The sequence below is a fragment of the Thunnus albacares genome, chromosome 18 (assembly GCF_914725855.1).
Source record: "Thunnus albacares chromosome 18, fThuAlb1.1, whole genome shotgun sequence".
Classification (NCBI taxonomy): Eukaryota; Metazoa; Chordata; class Actinopteri; order Scombriformes; family Scombridae; genus Thunnus; species Thunnus albacares.
This window is the reverse complement of record NC_058123.1, coordinates 15,424,377-15,446,235: the sequence shown is the minus strand read 5'-3', so window position 1 is coordinate 15,446,235 and position 21,859 is coordinate 15,424,377. Positions and strand designations below refer to the sequence as shown.

Sequence of the window (21,859 nt, the reverse complement as noted above, 5' to 3'; positions counted from 1 at the left end):
TCATTACCGCCTCAGTAGTACTCAGTAGTAGCCTCTCTCATCAGACTTGAACATATAGCCTATAGCGTTATCATCAAAGGTGCCATGACAGCGACAGAGCAGACTGAAAGAGCACCATGAGATGATGATATCTGTTCTCAAGTCTGTTTTTAGCAGTCTGTGAATTAATGCTCTTGTCATCTACAGTATTAAAGCCAAAATGCCTTAATTTAAAGGAATATTTTGTTTTATGTGGAATATTGACTGTTCCATATATATGAATATTTCTTGCTATAATATTTTACTACTAATTCAACAAATTCTGGATGTTTTTTCATGCTTGCACAATTCATGTTTGCAGTTTGAAGGTAGGTAGGTGATATTAGCTTTGTTTAACTCAATTACTCAATGTCTACAGGATCAGTAGCAGGTCAAATTAAAGGTAAGAAAATATGTTACACTTTCTCCAAAGCTCTAACATTTTTTTTCATCATCATTTTATCAAGTACATACAAAATTCTAACAATAATATTCTGGAGGAACTTCAGATGTTTTATGTGGGCTATTGTAATCTAAATTATTTGTAAATGTGATATTAGCTGCTGTATATAACTTGTAGTGTGGTTAAGACTAGTCCTCCACTTTTAGAGGGATTTCAAGGTGTATTTCTCTAACTTTGAGCGTGCTGCTCCTCGGCCCCGTAGGCATCCAACAACTGTGTAAAGCTAGGATTATCTCACATCTTCAAACTGCATGCAGAGCATGTTTGGCCTAAATTTTTGGCCTACTGTTGGAGCTTCTCTTATCTTTCAGTACCATGTTAGGCCTGTGCCGCTGTGCAGTAGTTACCTAGGCTGTTCCATGTTCCATGCTGGGCTGGGGAACCAAGACTGAAGGGAACACCGTTAAAGGACATCAGGGAAATAACAGCAATCCTACTGACGGCCAGCCTTTTACTGCTCATTCGCTCTTTAAGCTTTTTATAGTATCTGTGTGCATACATAAGAGTACCAGCATTCCAGCAGCATCTCAAATCCTCCCTAACTCTGTCTATTTTGCACCCTAATCCTCTTTGCTAGGTAGAGTAGCATATATGGCAACAGCACAGGATATTCATTTTTGCTGTGTCCACAGATGGTTACATCAGCTAAATTATGGCAAAATTCTGATGTTTATCACAGAGTTATATAACAAACATGAAGATATGCAGATAACAGTTATTGATTATATTGCTAAATTATCAGGACTTGTCCAGCATAAAGTATGTAAAACAAAAAAGTTCCTTCCATCCAATATTCTTTTGTACCCCTCAGAGTTAGTTACCTGCATTTATAATGACATCTCCTTGACTGATTTCCTGTTGGGAACACAAAAATGTAGGAGGACATTAGTGGTTGAGCACCGGGGGGGAGGCCATGATGCCAAATTAAAGGGCTGGAGTGGAGTGTGTACTTATACTCACTCATGATGTGCTCTGTCAGGCCTGCTGCTTATAATGGCATGAGAAGGGCCACTTAACTCGTAATCACTTCTCTCTCCCCCTTTGGCTCCGTCCTCCTCTCTACCCCCCCCCCCCCGCCCCCAACCCCTGATTTTCTGACTGTCGGCTCTGATCTCTAATCATAAATGAACTGTAGACCAAGAGCAGGGACAGTGGTCCACACCCCCTTTCCCCTTGGCTGGGATCCTGTAATCACAGGGCTCTTGGCGAGTAAGAGGCCAACAAGCCTTTGAATGAGAAATGACTGTACCGCTAATGCATCAGCCATCTCAACTTTGAAGAGCCATTTTCTGGCAGAGGGGATATCACAGGTAGGAAATCAGGTCACCACCACCACCATCATCTCTGCAATCATTATGCCCAATCTCATCCAGTAGCATGATTGAAAGTGGGAACCTTTTATACAATTATTTTCATTTGCTGTCCATGGTCTAAAAAGCTAAACTTGCCATAAAATGCCACAGTAATAATCTCTGGCCTGTAGTGCACTTTGACTTACCTTTCCCTCACAAAAACTCTTAGAAAACACACACACACACACAAACATGGACTATCTAGGTGGTGCAGTATACTCTGTGTGGAGACACAGGTCAGCCATTCTGGCACAGGCCTGCCTGTCAAGTGCTGCTACTTGTGCTGAGCTCTGCTAATGGACTGCTAATAGAAGTGAATGTTGCACTGTGAAGCTCCCCTGTAGTTCAGAGTGTCACACTGGGTGATTAATGACACACTCTCCTCTCCTCCCCTGTCCGTCCCTGTCCTCCTCGCTCCATACCTTGTTTCCAACCTTCTCTCTCTCTCTCTCTCTCTCTCCCCACTTCTACCTTCAGCTCCCTCTCATCTCCACTAATCTTTCTGTCCCACTTGCCTCTTTTGTGTCCTTGCAATCACCCTCTTCTCACTCCTATCGCCGCACCTCTTTTTTCCATCTTTTTCGTCTGCCTCTCAGGAAGGAAGGGAGATGATAGCCCACAGGAATCAGTAATCACTTTCACAATCTCCAGTAAAAAGTTAAGTCAAGTTTACTTGAGCTCTAGTTTCAAATGGTTTCACAATGCCAGCAACGTAAAAGCAACAAATAAAGATGACAAGGAAAAACCTCATTTGGAAAGGGAAGTGGAAAACTTTTGGTAGGTTACTCAAAGAGGCATCCTTCCACCACAGAATAAACACTTGGGTGAACCACTCGTATCTGGTGGCAAAAAATATAGGAATCAACTCAGGAGCTGCAATAAGGGCTGCAGCTACCATTGACACTGAGGTCACATTCTCAGCATTGCTCCTGGGAATTTTTTAAAACCCATTTTGTTTTTATGCACTTTCTTTGAATTTGATAGATTTTAGGCAAAACTTATTCAATTTGGCTCAAATGTAATTGAAGGATTTTATATTTCTCCATCGCAATTACATCCTGACAGTGTGTAGTGGGCTCTCAAAATGCATTTAGACCATCATGAGGCGAGATCAAAGTTCCAGGAAATACAATTAAATAGTTAAATTTGAAAAACAATATAAACATACGATACTACATATCATAATTTCACCTGCAGGCTGGGTTGCACTACAGTAATTTGGACTCATGACTTCAGTACATCTAAAATCCTTGCCTACAATGACAGTTACGGTATGTGCTTCCACCAGCACAGCAGAAAATATCCTCGTCCACCAGATGACTGCAGAACTATTCCCAGCCCTAAAGCAGCACCATGTATATTTTTTGCCTTCACAACAATAGGATATGACATCAAGTGGAGCAGGGAAGCCAACTCAGCAGCCACTTTTCACAGTAATTATCACTCCCTACCATGCTCCGTCTCTGGCTCAGCTAGCAACCAGCACGCACCTCTGACCCCGCTCAGCACTGTCAGACCATACTGTACATACTGTTTACTTTGCCCTCTTCACCCGAGTGTAGGGGAGTGTGTTAGTGAATGTTAATGCCCTTAAGTTACATAAAATTGCCTGCGTGTACAGTAAGTGTGTCATATCGGAGGCTCGTGCATGCTGGCAAAGGGCTATCTAGGAGGTAATTTATAAGTGCAGCTCCTTACGCACAATGTGCTCATTGTGCATACAGGCCCTGTTTATAGAATGACCGCAGTGGTTGTAATGTTAGCGGCCTCCAAGGAGCCAGTTGTCAGGCCACAGGGAAGCCTGTTAGAATTATAATGATAGGAATAACATTCACTTTTACCTGCATTCTTAAGGCAGTGCTGGCATCAGTCTGAAAAGAGGGTCGTGTGCGGAAAATAGCGGCAAAGTCTTACTGTGCACTGAGTCACAATATTTTAGAGGCCATATATATTAAAGATCCTTTAACTTTTCCCTCCATAAACAATCCTCAGAGGACACATCATCAAAGAGAGACATAAGAGCAGCATTGTGGAAAAACTGAACTAATCCGAGGAAGGCCAGCATACCGAAAGTATCCACTGCCTAACACAGATTTACAGTGTATGAATATCAGTGTTGAGATATATTAGAAGTCAGCTTTGAAAAGTAAAAAGAAAAAAATCCGAAAAGAAAACCGTGAAAAATTTGATTTTCTTCCTCTCAAAACATTTGAATGTTTTTTCTTATACCTTGGAGCTTTCCTAAAGTATAAGGTTAAGAAATGCCTCTTAAAACACATCTCCTTTTTTTTCAAGTACTTTCCTTTTTGGTCTATTTAATATGTGAAATCAGAAAAGAAACTGTAGCTTTCTCCTAGATTCAGTGGTCAGTCTGTTTCATGGCTAATGAACAATTCTTGCATTCAATTCCCCCCCAAAAGAAAATCTGTTTCAAATATCTCTTGTTGTTTTTTTCTTCATACTATCCTTTTTTTAAAAAAAAGGGGAAGCATTCTATATATTCCCATAACAACTTGACATCCTCCATCAACTTTTAAAACAACACACACACAGACACGGACACTGCACATACTGTACAACTCTGCCGCTGTGCTGGAAATACCAGAAGTACATCTGTTCTTGCACCAAGGGTTTCCAATCAAGCTGCTGTCACAGAGCTCTCAGCTACCTTTCTGGCAGCTCCCAGCTTATATCTGTCTCAACCTGTCTCCTTCGTCAAGAGTTCAGCAGGTTAATGAGCACTCTTATTTCCCAGCGCTCACTTATGTCTAGATGGGATGAGAGCAAGTCAGAGTGCCCTCAAAGGCAAAGTCAAAAACTAAAAAAAAATAAACTGCAATAGCCATATGAAATATAGCAAAGTATAACAGTATTGAAAATAAGTTCAAATGACTCTAAAACAAAATATGCAGGAAAGAGTCGGTGTTGTATTTTCCACAAGGAGCGCCTGCATAAGTGAGCCACTTTAATCACCAGTAGTTTTACACTGAAGAAGTGACTCTCCAGCGATTTGGAAATGAGTAGAGCTCATCAGTGCCCAAAAATAGCGGGGCCCATTAATTAGTCTCAAACAATGTTCTCCTGGTGTATTGACTTCTTTAATGGACAGAGAAGGACCTTGTTCGTATTCCCATCTAGTCAATGACAGAGGGCTCTCTGGGACTCTGCAATGGGTATTATGTCATCTCACCCTGCCCTTCAGAAACCGGACCTGTGCTGTTTTTCATTCTTCCTCTCCCTCATTTGCTCATTAACTATGTAGGAGTGAGATGAAGGTCTGGAGCAGCTAGATAAGGTTGCTCACAGACCCTCAACCCACAACCCAAGGATATGTGCTTGGACCTCCAATTTAAGGTTGTGTTGCTCTCACATGAGCAGCAAAGCCTCAACTTCCAAGGAAACATGTTAGGCCTTTTCTTGTAGGAGATGGAGTCTGTCCTCTGCAAGCAAAAATCTGCTCCCCACCTCCCCCCCATCCCCGATCTCATCACGTTATTCAGCCGTGGTTCATTCGAGAAGGAGCAGACCACCTACCTCAATTCCAGAGGCGTACACACTTGGCATCTGACATACATGCACAATCACATAACTGAACACGCAGATGGTTTCCTCCTAGCTGCCTTTGTTTGACAATCTGACTCAGGAGGGAGCAGATTAAGTAAATGGCTTCAGGTGTTGTGGCATTATCTCAATGCTTAACTGACAACTACCGCAGTTTACAGAAAACACCTTTCAACGTACGACTCTGCTCTGAAGTAAGAGGCTGAAGACAAGCATCAAAATGACTCACTGGTCATATAAATACAGCGAGAAATAATACGTGTTTATGTGCCAAGTGTTCTGTTGAACATGAAAATTTCCTCCTGAACTTCACTTGTCAGTTTTTTAAATAAATACAGATTATTCAGTCCTTGTAAATACCTGTCTTCTGAGCAAAGGTCGAGACTATTTAAGAGCTTTAACAGCTTTACTGGACTTTACTACCATCCATCATTAGTGGGTGTGCCTGTTTTCAAAGGATGGGTATTTCATTTTAAAATTAAACTTTTCAGGTGTATGCCAAATCAAGATCTAACCAAGAATGGATCATTTTGTGAATTATTGTTTAAAACTGGAAACTGACCAGCAGTGAATGTTTAAAGAGTAAATTCATCCTCTCATCTAGAAGGCTTTCTCTGAGTGAGCGATGTCCAGGTGAAAGTAGATTAATAGCAGTATGAGCCTTATATTTTGCCATAATTCAGAATAAGCTGATTAGAATTTTTTTTTTTTAATATTTTTTCATGTGCACAACCATTTTTAAATTAGTAAATCTATTTAGCACAACAATCACACAAAAAGCAGACTAAACTTGGGCTCGATTTCATTTTGATGGTATCTCTGAAACTGTTTTGGAACACAACAGCGTTTCTTGGTTTGGAGAAACAGATGTGATGTTTCTGCAAATACCAATTGTGGCTTACACAACTGAAATAAACACTGCTCAATCTCTTAAAGGAAACTTTTATCATCCCTTTTTAAGCCACCTCTTTTATGTGTATTCAGTTGTGCTCATCTATCAGCCTAAATCCCAAAAGGTTACTCTGAAATCTGTGAATAATCTCGTCAAAAATAATTTTCCAAAATTCAGCCCTTTATGCTTTATCTTCCTATAATGTAACCTACATACTTTGCGAGGACAATACTGAAGGCCTACTTGCTTTGACACTGGCTACAGGCTGGATTTATCCTTCATCTTTTTTAAATAGCTCAGTGGGAGAGGAGGGTAAACTATTTTTCTCTGGTGGTTTTTCCAGTCCACTACACTCCTGTTGTAGCCTGCAGGAGTTCACAGAACTTTTGCCGAAAGTAAAGCCAAGTTCAAAGGTCAATAATACACTTTTTTTTAAAAATTTACCTTGAGCCACTCCGATATCCACCAGGAGAAAAAGAAAAAGCCAGGACACGGTCAGCATCTCCGTAGAAGATCTCGGCACTCTTCCTCCTTCTCGGTCAGTTTGTGCACCGTACCCCATGATGAGGAGTCAAACTCCGCTCTGAGGCAAGTCCGAGTCACTGAGAAATTGCGCTCAAACACACAATTGTCGCTCGTTGTGCGCTGCTGCAGTCCAAATGATCACCCCTCAAAACCCCGTGCGCAAAAAATGCCTATGGAGTAAATATATCCAGCCCTGTGTTTTTGCACACATAAGAACGGTGTGACAGTTAATGAAATAAAAGAGGCGGCTGCGCCCTCCGTCACAGAGGATGTTGCATTAAAATCTGTCTCCGTTTGCGTTTCCCTTGAAAGGTTCACTTGGTTTGTCTTGAGATGTGGATCGATGTCTTGATGGCAAATTCATGCTCCGCTTTAGTCCCACACCAATATCAAAGTCCTCCGGTGAGTCCCCTGTCTGTCGCACCTTCCACGCGTGCAGGCGAGTGTGTGCGTGCGCCGCGCCTCGCGCTCCACTGACGGGACTGAACCGGGGTAAGGAGCAGTCTCTGCGGGCTACCTTGCTCCTTCAGCCAATCCAAGTGCTCCGGCAAGTGGCGGCGCTGTATCAAAACCTGGCCCGGACAGCAGCGAGGAATGGATGCTGTTTATCAATTATATGATTGATGGAAACCTTGAGATCAACGTACATGAAAATCATCGAAGTCAATGATGCCTGTAGCCTACAGAAAGAAAACACTTTCTTTTGGTTTTTTGGGGTTTTTTTGCAAAATGTAAAATAGTCAAACTCAGTTTTATGAGTTGTGTTTCGGTCTCTCTCTCTTTTTTTGTATTTTCAGTAATGTTATATTTTTGTATGGCTATTATTGCAAACAGGTGCTTCCGTTTTCTGGTTACTCTGTGTTTTGAGAACATAAATCGTCATTAATTTAGCGCAGGCACTGCAACAGGAGGGCATAATTTATCTGACTGGGCCATGCACTCGGCCTTGTTTCTGCCACTCTAATTGTTATTTAGAAGTAATAGCATGTCACAAAACCTCAATAATGATCTCAGCCTAACCAACATACTCTCAAACACACACACGACTCCTGCTTTGCACGGGAAAATTTGTTTCAGTGATTCCGATAAAAGCCTGATGAGTTATTACATATGCATGACAGATGTCTAGGCAATGCCCCTGACACTTCGTGATTAATGTGAAATATGAGCTTGACACTATCTCTGCAACAAAATGAAACGTGATAACTTTGAAAATGTGAATCTAATTTAAGAGGCATGGTATTCTGCTCCCCTCCATCACCGTTTTTTTTTTTTTTTTAATGTACAATGATGTCAATGGGCAACTGTCATCTTGTTGGCATTTCAATTTCAGGTAGCAGATGCAGGAAATTGCTTTTTTTCTGGACTCAAACTCTTCTTGGATGAGAAAGATAACTTTAGTTTAGGTCTCCAAATATACTACACATTGTACATAAGCTGTGTGTTTAATGAGGTGGAAGCCGTGTTTTGCCGTTTCATGGAAGCATAGAATCAACAAGGTGTTGTAAACGGTCCTCAGGGAGGTTTGATCCATGCTGACTCCATAGTGATGCATTCATGCTGCAATCAACATCACATCATCCCAAAGGTGCTCTGTTTGGTTATGAGTGCACGGGCAATGGGAGGAAACTATCATATTCATTGAACACTTTAGAAGCAAGGAGTGCATGTGAAATGACATGCATATGTCTATTTGAACAAAGAGTGCATTGTGACCATGAAGGCCGCATCCAGACCCTGTCACCAGTGTGCCACATCACAAACCAGGATTTCTTAGATTTATTCTTTTGCCCCTTGGTCATCTCAATGCGATGGCTCACATCACCTCATTTTCTTGTTCTTTGCTGACTGGATTGGAAAGTGGCGTAGCCCTCTGCTGCTGCAGCTCATCCAATTCAAGGTTAAATGATGTGTGCTTTCTCAAATGTCCTTCTGCACACTGCTGCTGTACTGAGCTGTCATTTATTTGTGGCCTGTTAACTCCAACAAGTTTTGTCAGTCTCCTCAGACTTCTTTCATGAGCCACTGCGGTGCAGGTTCTGAAAGGAGCGAGTAACATCCTGAGCTCTCAGTCTGCTTAAGCCAACATATCTCTTTCTTTGTTGTATATATCATTTTTTGTGAGCATCATTTGTGAGCTGTCCAGTAAAGCAGAGACACAGTGAAATAACATTTAAAGGACATTTACTGTATCTCAAACATATTTCAGGTTAGTTATTGGTATAGGTATATAGTGTTTCAATTCAATTTCAATTCAATACCTCCTTTACCTGATATATCACTAAATCTATTACATTTCATTATCTCTTGTTTGGGTCTGAAGTTGTAGGTCAAGGTTTCAAATTGTGTTTAATGCAGTTGACCGTCATGATTTTTGGCAATTACCACTACTAGTTTGAAGGAGTGATATGCATTTTTTTTCTGCACAGACTGAATAAGAGAAAGAGGGAAGATGTCTCCCGGCTTTAAGGAGAAGATGAAAATATTCACGTAACCTTAAACACTCACTGCTGATCTGTGTAAGCTTTTGAGAAAGGATATGGCATGTGCTTCAGGAGTGAAAAGCCTGAATATCACAGAAATACTGAGGTGTAAATGCCCCCCAGATTGTTAACATGCCCCTTTCAGCGAATAACTCCCCTCATATCTCACACGCACACCTCTGGGAGGAAAGAAGCTTTGTGCACACGACTGCTGCTAGATGGATGTTTTAGTCTCACAGGAAACTTGACACTGTAGTGCATGACAACCCCAGGAGGGCAGCCATGTCTGAGATGCTGAGAGGAGTGTCTGGAGTGAACAACCGCAGCAAGCTAAAAGTCACTTAAATCAAATGTCCTGCCCATTTTACTGTAGCTTTCAGTTTAAAAGCACCTGAACCCCTGGACTTTATCTGTACACTTTATGACTATGCTTTATTTACGCGTGACTCACTGTCTGAGTCACTTAGCTGTTTGCTTAAATTGGAAGAAACCTCAGAAGATGGACACAGAGAGTGTGTGTTTCATCTCTATTGCTTCCAAAATGGGAATTGTGGAAAAACCAAAGTTCATTGAAATTATATAATGTCTGAAAAGCACAATATTGGGTGTCACAATTGTGCAAGACTTATTTTGGAACAGGTGAGAGTGTGCTTATTAGTGACTGTTGGATAGGAAGGAATGTGTTGTGGAAGCCAATCAGCAGTTCAACAAAGATTTAAATTGGCTCTGTCCTACTCAGGAACCAGGAGATAGCACATATCCTCACATGGTTTAAACACTTACTAACCTTTACTGACGCTCATCAGAATAGATCAAGTGGGAGATATTGGTGTAATTGCTTGTTTAAGTGAATCTCCACTGATTTAGTTGCTTTGTTTTTAGCCACACTACTATAGCTGCATGGCTCCAAGGATAATAATGTTGGTCGGTCTGCCATTATGGTCCAGACTTTAATATCTCAGGAAATTTCAGATGTGTTGCCATGAAGTTTGGTACATATATCCATGGTACCCAGAACATGAATCCTGGGGACTTTGGTGATCCCTTGACTTTTCATGTAGTGCCAGCAGCAAGTCAAAGTTTTGACTTATCCAGTGAAATATCTGAACATCTATTTTACAGATTGATACCAGATTTTGTACAAATATGGTTCAGAGATGATGGATCCTGATGAGTTTTGTTATCTCTGGACTTCTCCTCTGCCACCATGAGGTTGACTCATGTCCCTCTCAGGATGAATTGTAATAACTTTGGAGATATTTTTTTACCAGTTCTACATCTTAAATTGTCTTTTTGGTTTATGACTAACTAACTAACTAAAACTAATGACATTCTCATCATCAACCTCAGCTGTACTTTGTGTTTTGTAATACTTAGCAAATGTTAGTGCTAAGAGATGAGGAGGCTACTCTCATTACTTTTCCATTATATACCTCTAAGTGATGGCCATGATAAACATCATTCCTGCTAAAAATCTACATGTAAGCATAGTCATTGTTTGTATATTAGCATGGTGATGCATTCAGCTCAAAGCCCCTCTGTGCCAAAGCACAGCCTCACAGAGCCACTGGCACAACTAGCCTCTTAGGCTGCATTTACACCAAATCCAGAAATGCAGAACCTTTCTGCAGGGTTGTCCGGAGGTGTGCGGAGGTGTGCAGAGGTTTGTGGAGGTGTGGGTGTGTTTTTTTGTGCTTTAGAACATAATTATGAAACAATCAGAAAATAACGTTTTATTTCTCGGATTCACTGCTTTGTTCTTGCTACCACAGCTCCCTCTCTTTATTCACTCTCTAGCTCACTCAACCACCGCTCTCTCTCTCACTCACTCATGCTCTCAGCTCTCTCTCTCTCTGTTTCTCTCGACTTTTTAAAAATGAGTCAGGAAGCCAACAACAAAGTCAACAAGTAAACAAGGTTCTTCTTCCTGTGGGCGTCTTCGGTCTGATTGCTGGTTTACGTGATTGGCTACCAGCATGACATGGGGTTGCGTTTCAGCAAAAGGTGATTCTGGTTCAACCTATTGCTGTGCCACATGCGATCCCCACTCCCACAGCCTATATGTACTACCCCCATTCAAATGAATGGGAGGACTGTTGTTTTTCCCACATTGCTGGATTTGGTATGAATGTGGCCTTAAACGCAAAACACACTGCCACCTCAGCGCTGCAGTACGTCATATGACACATCAATTGCCACCCCTAGCGCCAAGAGGAAGTGTCACACTGCAGCGCATCATCAGGAAGACTCATACACATAACTCTCTTCTCATCCATTATTCTACACACAAGAGACAGTGACAGCAAGAGGTGAGGAGAGGAAGTCAAGCTGCTACAGGAGCAGAGCATGGATGTATAAAGAGAACTGGATACAGGAAGAGCGCCAGGCTTTGAAGCAAATTTGACATAGCGGCCAAACCGTGTAATTACAACATCACATGATGCACACTGGCCCAAAAAGACTTTCCCATGGACTTACATTGTGAAAGAGATGTCTGTAAATCAGCGGATAAATCTTTTTGAGCATCACAACCCCCACGAAATGACTTGTCTCACTATCAGAATTAAATCCGTTCGGTCCGATCACATTTCAAAAGCCTAGTAGAAGAGCCGCATGATTGAATTGTTTTATCCCCATTCAAGTTAGTAGTAGTAGTTAGTAGTGTGCATGCTCTATGGGATGCACAATGTGGAAGATCTAGGTAATTTCATATCCGGAAGTCGTTTTTTTTTGCTTCATGCGCCACTAAGCAACTTTCATAGGAATGAACAGGGCCCCACCTCCGACGCTGTATCCAGTTCTCTTTATACATCCATGGAGCAGAGGAGAAGAAGAGCTGCTATGGGAGCCGGGATGTACAAACAGGGAGCGAGTGGAGTTTTTGCAAGTGGAGTAAATAAAGGCACAAGTGAAATAGTTAAAACCACAGTGAAAAGCAAGTAACAAACTAGTAACTAACATCTACAGTCGGGCCAACATTGTATTGAAGCACAAAACAACTTTTTCTCTGAAAAGAAAAATGCACTTTTTTCAGGGGCAGCCAGGATGGAAATAGGACAGTGGCATGAAGTGTTGCAGGGCAGTGAGTTGACAAGCATCGGCGCGGTATTACATAGAAAATAGGGGCAGCTATTTTGACACGCACTGTTCGGCGACAGTGAATTTTGGCCTTTAGTCTTGCTACCTCATATACATACTGTTGAGGGATATGTTTTTCAGCACTGCACATGTCAGATGTCCCATATTCCCGCTGAACACTCACAAGACCTCTGTCTCTCCCGTCAGGCTGTTGATCAATTAGACACAGCGACAGACAGTCAGACAGATTGATAGGCAGACAAACAAACAGGAAGATAGGCAGGCAGACTGATGATAATGCATAGACAATGTAATGCAGTTTCTGTGTGGGACCCACTCTCCAAACCCAACCCATCCCCCTCCCCGTCACCACACACATACACACAAACAGGCCTCGGCTTCTTTCTAATTTTAAAGATAAACATCAGCGAGCGAAAATGGAATTGGAAATTAATCACAGCTGTAAATTAAGTCACCTTTAGGGATATCCTTCTTCCTCATCCGCAAAGTTACAGGTAAATAGCATGTGCAGAGCTGCAGGATAGAGAGGAATCTGAATGATGACAAATGGCATAATATGATTTGCACACAAAGCAGTGGTCTGACAGTGAATGGTGGCAACGATAGTATGTGCCACACAATAAAGCTGCTTTCCATCGCTTTGGGCACACTTTACTGCTGCTCTTGATATCGGTATTAAAAGTGATTTGCAGCTCCGTATGTGGCAAGGAATCAAAACTTAATTTAGGCAGATAAAGATGCCATTTGGGAGGGAGATAAAGTGCTGCATCATGGGAGATGTGTTCCCCAGCCTGCTCTCAGCTCCTCACCCTTACAGCGCCCTCAGATTTACTAGCTCTTTTTTCCTGCTCCATAAAACAGCAAATCTGCTCGCCAGGCGACACAGGCAAATGTTAATGGATTCATTTGTCAAGAACCTTCCACTTATTTACAGTCCTCTTCCATTACCATCGCTTCTCCTGTTAAGGGAAAAACAGTGGCCAAAGTCAAAATATCGATTTGCCTGTCCATCACGACTGTGAGTCATCCAGTAAAACACACGTAGCCAAAGACACTGCTGCCACCAGGTGTGTGTTTCAACGTAACACTTACACAATCAGTGCACAGCCTTTTTTTATCTTTTCCGTCGCTGCAATTATTGTAATGTAATATTAACTCAACTAAGAAATCTATCATATTTGCAATTGTTTAAAATAAAGAGCATCATATATTGGGTTTAAGCGTCATCGCCATTATCTGCAAGTGATATAATGAGAAAAAGTAATTGGTTGATGGCACTGCAGTGCTGATACTTTGTGTCCTGCAGACACAAAACTTAATTTCTTAGTTTCAAATCATCTATCTGAAATAATTTGCTGGACTTATAAAATTAATGAACTTTACACAACCAACTGAACATGTCAACATGAGGAATCTTTCATTTATTCATTATTTTTTTGGTTCAGATAGTGTTCAGAGAGAGGCATGGGGTTTTAAATATTTTACAGGGCACATCTCTTACTGAAAGCGGATCAAGGCAAAAATGTAAATTGAATACAATACACCAATGCACCTGAATAGTGCAACAGTCTTAAAACAGTTTTACTTGAAATTAAATATTTGTTGAGCTTCCGCGTGAGAAGCCTGAGGAAGGTTCATTAATGCTGTTTGTACTCAGCAGATATACAGTATTAAGAGTACTGGTTTTGTTTATACTTGGCATGCTGCAGCTCCTTAGACCACCAGGGTTGCTTCAGAATCACTGCTGACGCAAGCCAGACCTTGACCCTATGCACTAGCCACTGATAGTTCAGATTTCTTATTTGAAACACTCAGCCTGGAGGAAGGTGAGAGCCCCGCTGTGCCACAGACCAGATATCCCCTCCTTCAACACATCTTATATCTTCTCCACTGCCCAGATTTGGCCTCTGGATCAAAGCTTCGAGTTCCACTCTGTTTAGTATCTGTCCAAACCTTCCTGATCTGAAGATCTGAGCCAGGCAGGTATCACAATCTGAGCTGAAATTTAGCCAAAAGATTCACAACTGCTGAAGTAGCAGCAAGCCTATAGCTGTAGTAGTAGTATTACTTCATTAATCCCTCCCGGGAAAATTTCTTTATCACAGAAACATCAAAAGCAATGCAAGAAACATAAAACATAAGCAGGTCACACACAAACCAAGAACTCATACATACAGTATGCACAGCTAATTGACTGATTCTAGAAAGCATCCTGCATGCCATGCAAAAAAAATAGGACTTGTGCAAAATTCACCCTTAGAGAAATAACAACAAATCAATTGTTTGTCATCTAAAAGTTTTCTCACTTTTCCCATGGAACTGAATGTTGACATGCAGAATGATGTATTCATTTTTGTTCTTCCTTGCTTTGATTTTTCTGATTGTATTGTTAGTTTTACCAGGAAACAAGCTCATTGCGCCTCTTTAGAATATAGTCACTCAAAGAAAACAGGAAAGCAGTTCTACAATATGCACAAGTCAGTTAAAGGATGTCTGTGATTCACTGTTTAATAAACACTGTGTATATCCTTGAAGACAACTATTTACTCTCTTTCCACTGCACACTGTGATTCATATCCACAGAGCTTTCTGCATGGCCTTTCCTAACTATATAAAAGCCTCCTGATTATCGCTTGATCACCCCGACGCAAAGGCCAGACTCACATGGCATATATACTGTACAGCGCTGCAGCATCTCGCAGTCTCTCATCTGTACATCTGTTTCATTCCTCTTCTTTTCCTCTTTCCTACTTATTCTTTTTCCTTTTTCACAGTCCCCACCTCCCATCCGGGGAAATGGTTTGGCCTTTCTGAAGTAAACAGGCATTAATCACTCCTTGAGAGGGAATTGTCCGAAGGACAGCCCAAGGCATTTGAAGGGGGCCACACAGAGGCACAGGGGACCGGGAGATAGATGCTGTAGGGGTGCGGGGTGTTATGGCCCCCTGTGGGATGTGTATAGCACCAGCTGATGGGGTCAGTGTGTCCACCTTGGGTAAGTGTGTCAAGGACATGAGAGGAGGCGGTGGGACTTTGGCTCGGGGTGAAATCCGCTGCTGTAAAGTGGAGCAGACAGAAAATTCTTCTTTAATTTCTCTCTTTTTTCACAAGAATACAAGGAGTTAAAACATGTGGGTAAACATAAATTAATGAGTGATCTGTCATGAATATGAAAGAGAGTGGGGGGAAAAAACATCACAGATTTTCACTGGTAAATGTCAGAAGTAGATCCACTGTGTACTTTCACACACAAAATTAAGATGTGGATGCGGTATTATTATGTATTCTTTGACATTTCAAATCTCTGATATTTGCCACAAAATCTTTTTCTTCTTAGTAGAAAGCCTCCAAATAAAGTAAACCCCCCCAAAGAAAAATGAGGACAAGTATGTATGATTTCAGTTTTTAGTGTACTGTGTGTTCATCATTAGTTCTGAGACAGATGAATAACACAATCTAACACAGTTTATGAACCATGAATGGCATGTGCAATTGCCATTTGAATCATAATCACTTATCATATTAAGTGTCTTTTTTATAGGTCTTTATGAATAATGTAAAATATGATATTTCAAATGATGTTCATTACAAGATCAGAAGACATTGTTGACTGCAAATGTAGACGTGCATGTTATTTACAGACTATTAAATGAGCCTAACAAGCAATGTATTATATGATTACATATGATATGTGTTGGATCGATATTCATGTAAAATGTACCACCGTATTATCAAAAGAATTGCATTTTATACGTCACTCTCCCTGCAATGAAAACCAAAATATGGGTTAGGGTTAACCAAGTCAAGCATATTCTGACACTAACCAGCTATCACTGGCTTTAGCAATCGAAGCTAATTAGTCCAAGTGTGCTCATGACATATTTTCTGATATATTGTGGCATAAAGATGCCGCTCACTGACCACAGACCATTGTCATTAATTATGATCATCTGCTATTTAATTAGAATCAACAGTGTTTGCGGACCACAATGCACTTTATACAGTCTAGTGTTATCCAGTTCAATAACAGCTTTGTGAGAATTATTTGTGAAGGTCTAGAGTGGCATTTTTGCCAGCAAAAAGAATCGACTTCTGTCAACAGGAATTCAAGCTTAATCGACAGATAATCCAGAGAAAAAAACACATCCCATTACCGATGATAGTGTTTGATTTTTCAGTGATCCTTCTGAAGTACCAAAGCAATGATTTTTAAAATCCAGTAATATTGCCAAAGTTTAAAGATAATTATGAGGAATACTTGAATAACTAAAAACAAGTACTGCTTTATGACCCTTGACAGTAAGTATGAGAGGATGTTTACTCCCAAACATTCTCCTCAGCTTGAGGCTTTATATCAGTAAGAGCTGCTCACAGCTGGAGTGACTCTTTGCAAACAATTTCAATTTTTTCTAGCTTAACAAATGATCTCATCTCATATATAAACTTATATATAGAAGTGGGACATTATTATTATTGTTTTTATTATTATTATTATTATTATCTACCCCCACCCCTGCTGCTGGTTGTGATTTACAGTCCACATAAACAGGACTGAATCACTGACAGAAGAAACGTGGACTCGACTGATCCTCTTGAAGTTCTGTTGCTTGGGGCCTATCAACAAAACGCCAAGGAAGGAAGGTGCCCACCTGATGTCCCCACTGAAGCGTTTACCCCTACCCTCACTCATGGAATGATTGTCAAATATAATACAGGACTGTAAAACCAAGTCCTATGAGCTCAAATGTCCCAGTTTTTCCAAAACAAGGATTTCTCCATACATAGGTGAGTTTTTTTTTAGGCCTGCAAACTCCATTCTTTAAGGCACAATACAAATGAGTTGAATTTGGAATAGATTTAAAGGGGACATATCATGCTTTTTGTTGATTTTCTGTTATTTTTTAATGCTGTAATGGTCGCAGATGTCTATGTTCAACATAGTCAAAGTTCCAAAACTTGTGGTGAACATATGTAAAAATGCCTCCTGCAAGTCAAAAGCCAAGGCTTCAGTCTGCTCTGAATAATTCATTTGCAAAGTTATCTCTCCTTCCTCCTTGTTCACACATACAGCTGTCCATTCTGTAGCCGTTCCATAGAGTGGGCCAGGAGCTACAATAACCTGTTTCAGACAGAGGCTAAACTGAGGGGCTGAATAAAGGGCCAGAATAAGTTTTTTAAAAAAGAATTTTTTCAACTGTTAATCATGCTAAGATATATAAGTAGAGCCCCAGAATATAAATATAAACTTGGAAATGTGCAGGATACGCTATCTTTAACTATTCCAGTGAAACATTTGAGCTTCCGTAAGTATCCACATGTTTTTTGACAAGTAAGACATAAATAAATATAGTGTTGCAGTCTTGGTAGTTGTTTTTTTTACCTGCATTGCCATCGATAAGCTCTCTTGATGACGGTCAGATTTACTTGCATTATGTAGTTGTTTCTGGTTTGTTAAGTTCTGTAAAATTTCATGATACTATTCCAAGTCTTAAAGCCATTATAGCCTCCGCTGGTCTCCAGCTCGTTACAAATGTAGCACTCAGGGAGACATATGTTCCTCATCTTAAGTGATGCTTTAAAAGGTATTGATGGTTTAAAAGCAGCCACTAAGTGATCAATGAGGAGACTTCTTTGTCTGTTTCATGATGATGACAGCATGGTGGACAATGATCAACCAGACCAATGGAAACTCTTACATTAAGAGAAGTGCATCCAAATGTCCTCAGTACAATTGTTATTGCGCACATTTCGAACTGATTTGAATGAATCACATCATCCTCAATGCTACACTTCACTGGTGTTGCTATGGTAAGGTAAGGTAATTTATTTCAAAGTGTCATGCACCAAAAGGTGCCCAGCCCGCATGGGTTTACAAGACGCTACAAAAATAACAAACAAGAGCAATAACATAATGAGAGCGAAAGAACAAATATAATACACCTCCATACATGTCAATCAATGTCAAACCAAATATGAACACAATCCTGCTCCTTAGACACCAGAGCTGTAAAAAAAAGACGCATATCTGAGGCACAGACTGTACCTCAAACACATCAAACACAGAACTCCCTCATTTGCTGTTGGTAAGCATTTAACAAACTATGCTACGGTATAAATACAGTAGATGTGATAATATATGAGAATAATAAATCATTAGATCATGTATTACACTAATATTTTGACATTGAAATGAAAATATGAAAATATGAAATGTACAAGAAATCAGCATTAAAGGTCCTTTGCCTTGAGTGAAGTGACAGTTGCACAACTGTCTTGGCAAAGCGAGAGAAACACAATGATTACAATCAGCCAGATGGCTGCCAAGCAATGTTTGGATGTAATTGGGAAGGAAGGGAAAGGCAGATTTCATACTTAAAATTTATCTTTCATGTCTTTAATAACCTAAAGCTCCATAAAGCTGTCAAACAACTTGAACATTTTATGTTTCAGGTTTTTCAAATGTTTCTAATATTTATGCAGAGCAAAAGCCACATTTGAAGTAACCCACTGTTTGAAACCCTGCAGTACAAATTCCAATATAATTGTACATTATTCAGTATCTAATAAATAATTTTAAAAATGATTTTCACCGCCATTTTCACAGAGGAGTTTGTTTTTTTTAAAATAATAATTAATGTATGTCTCTGATGCCCTCTCGTATTCAACAGCCATCAAATTATTAAATTCACAGCAATCTGAATCACTCTCATCTAGCCGTCTCAGTTTAGCAGGATCATGCAAAAATCCAAATTCCTTGTAGATGAGAGAAGAAAGCACGGCTTAATGTTCTGAGGCATAAGAGCTCTCCACTTACGCTAAGATGCTTTCATCTCACTCGTCTTAAAGTTGGCCCTGTTGTTCTTTGTTAGGGTGTGAGTTTCAACTATGTTTTGAACTGACAAGACACAGCCAGGGATGTTTGTACATCCAGCGTTTGAATTACGGAGGAGTAAAGGCCTGCTTGGTGATGTATGAGCAGGATGTCAGGTCTGTCTGTTAACAATGATTTATGAACGCTTGAGGGGGGGGGCAGTGCTGGGTTGCGGTAATGCAGTCAGACTCAGAAAGCTACTGTAAACACAGAGTATGACACCTAATGAAGGCTCGCACAGGAATCCATTACACCCTTTCACATTCCACTCTTATGATATTGCATGAGAAACTCTCTCATTCCAGGGCAACAAAGGGCCAAAATATCTGACTACACTGACTCATAGTAGAAAAGGAAATCCAAGAGGAAAAAGTTCATTTTCAGATCTTGATGATCAAGAAAATGTTGTATGCTATTGTAAAATATAAAATCTGTTATCTGGATATTCGTATGGTGCTCAGACCAACATGACAGAGTCATCTTGAGTCTGGTAGAAAGCACGGATCGTGTTCTCCTGTAACCTGAAGCTCTGGCTCATCAAAGAAATTCCAATAAGCAGTAGAGACATTTCCCAGAGAGCATCCTGTGGGGTTCCTGGTGGCAAGCAGCACTGATGTGGGTGGGGTCAGTGTGTCAAACTCCAATCCGGCCCCATTACTCCGCACAGGTCCCATTAATGTATCAGCCATCTGATATGCACAGCTGCAGAGCAGGGGGGGCGACATGTAAACACAAAGAGCGATGAACTCAGAGGGGGAGGGAGGTGGACATGGGGAGCTTGGTTTTACATCCTTGTTGCATAAAGTGCAAGCTATTACTGCTCTTTACCCCTGCAATGTAGGCATTGAAGAAAACTGTCAGCATAAGGTCAAATCAATCGAAGAACAGCAGATTTACTTTCGACTCTCTAGAGGTCATGAATGAGCGAAGAGAAGCGTGGAGAGAAAGTTGAAGTGCGTGTGCATGCTGTAAATGTGCATGTCTTTGTACCATTGTGCGTGCGTGCGTGCGTGCGTGCGTGCGTACGTGTGTGCATGTGTGTGTTTGCACTAAACACAAAAGAGGGCAAAAAGTATGTGTCTGTTCATGTGTAGTCGTATGGTAAGCATCCTTTTCTGGGAATGACCTGCTTGTCTCATTAATAGGTTGTTGCTGGAGGAGAACAATATGCAAACCAAGCAGGAAAAATGGAAATCAAAATATTTTCTCCTCCCCCCTTCATGGTCCCACACACTCACTGACACAACACACACGTAAACACATACACACACACACACACAGTCAGAGTGAATTAAATCATTCAGCCCATAAAGCACTTACAGTCCTGATAGGTAAGGGTTAATTTGTAAATAAACATGTGCTACCAACAGAAAGACAAGACTCACTTAATCATATTTCTTTGGCATGTAGGCTTTTTGTGCCGGTCCATTCATGTAAAAGTAAGTAACCATTAACAAAGGATTTTTTACATTAGGTAGCGATTTATTTTTGTACCTTGTACATACTGTATAGTTTCACAAATCAGTTTTAGTACTAAGCTTTAATGCACAGCAATGAGTAAAAACTATGCTTAGTCACTGGGGTAATGAAAAAATGAAAAAATGTCATGAAATATAAAAAGCAAATGTTCCTAAATCCCATTTGCGCAAACAATTTAGAACAACATATTTTAATATGCTCCAGACACAATGCACCTGCACAATCTTCAATTTTGTATATTAAGGATGACTGAGACACATCAGACAGCAGTTCATACCAGCAACAAGCAAATGGAAAGTTGTTGTTTTAAAATGCGCAGCAGAAGATCATGATATTGATCCTACCACCGTAGGAGAAGAAACCAGACATTCTGTGGGGTGTTGATGAAAAAACAAAAGACATCTTTAATTCCATTTTTGTTGTTCCTCGGCACCAGATTGGTGCCCGGAGAGCTTTCCACTGGACCCCTGCTGAGATGGCTATGGCGGGAGAGCTCGGGCTTTCAGGCAGACTTCACTTCGGGCTCAGAAACAGGGGAGAGGGGATCTGGTGGGGTCCCTTCTAGGCAGGGGGCGGATGATATCCCAGGACCCCTGCACTGTTTCTGCTCCAGGTTATGCCGGCTATAGCAGGGGGGCCTCCCTTTCCAGTCCCTGAAGGTTCTCCTTACCCTCTGGATGAACCTCAATTAAAAAAAGGTCAAAATCAAACACAGAGCACTTCACCTCATCAACCAATCCTGAAAAGGACAGTGAAGATGAACTGCAAGAAAGGAGTTGTTTGAATATATGGATTTCATCTAAATCATGTGCAAACTGAATCCTGCCAATCTAGTGATATTGTATTTATCATTTACAGGAGGTCAAATTACATTATATTCCTAATTGTGGTTTGCTCATATAACACGAACACTGTTATGTGTTTCTGTATCACATATTTTAATTGAGACAGAATTCCTCTGTATTTCAATGGCAGTTGTCATACTGTAATAACATTGGTGGAAATAACCTCACAACCACTTTTTAACTGCGAACAGTGATTTATTTCCATTCTAAAGCACAAATTCTGAAAAAGTGCCTTTTTTTTGGAAAACAATGTTTAAAATGCAAATATATG

At 40.6% G+C, this 21,859-nt stretch overlaps 1 protein-coding gene across 2 annotated transcripts in view; it reads right to left on the bottom strand.

The window, feature by feature from the left end:
* The window catches only part of unc5cb (unc-5 netrin receptor Cb), a 123,868-nt gene extending 116,572 nt beyond the window's left edge, over positions 1 to 7,296 (bottom strand). For both annotated transcript variants that reach the window (XM_044334467.1, XM_044334468.1), the window contains exon 1: positions 6,731 to 7,296. In XM_044334467.1, the coding sequence (XP_044190402.1) occupies positions 6,731 to 6,848 (118 nt within the window). In that variant the 5' untranslated portion in view covers positions 6,849 to 7,296. The remainder of the gene's footprint in view (positions 1 to 6,730) is intronic.
* Positions 7,297 to 21,859: the final 14,563 nt, after the last annotated feature.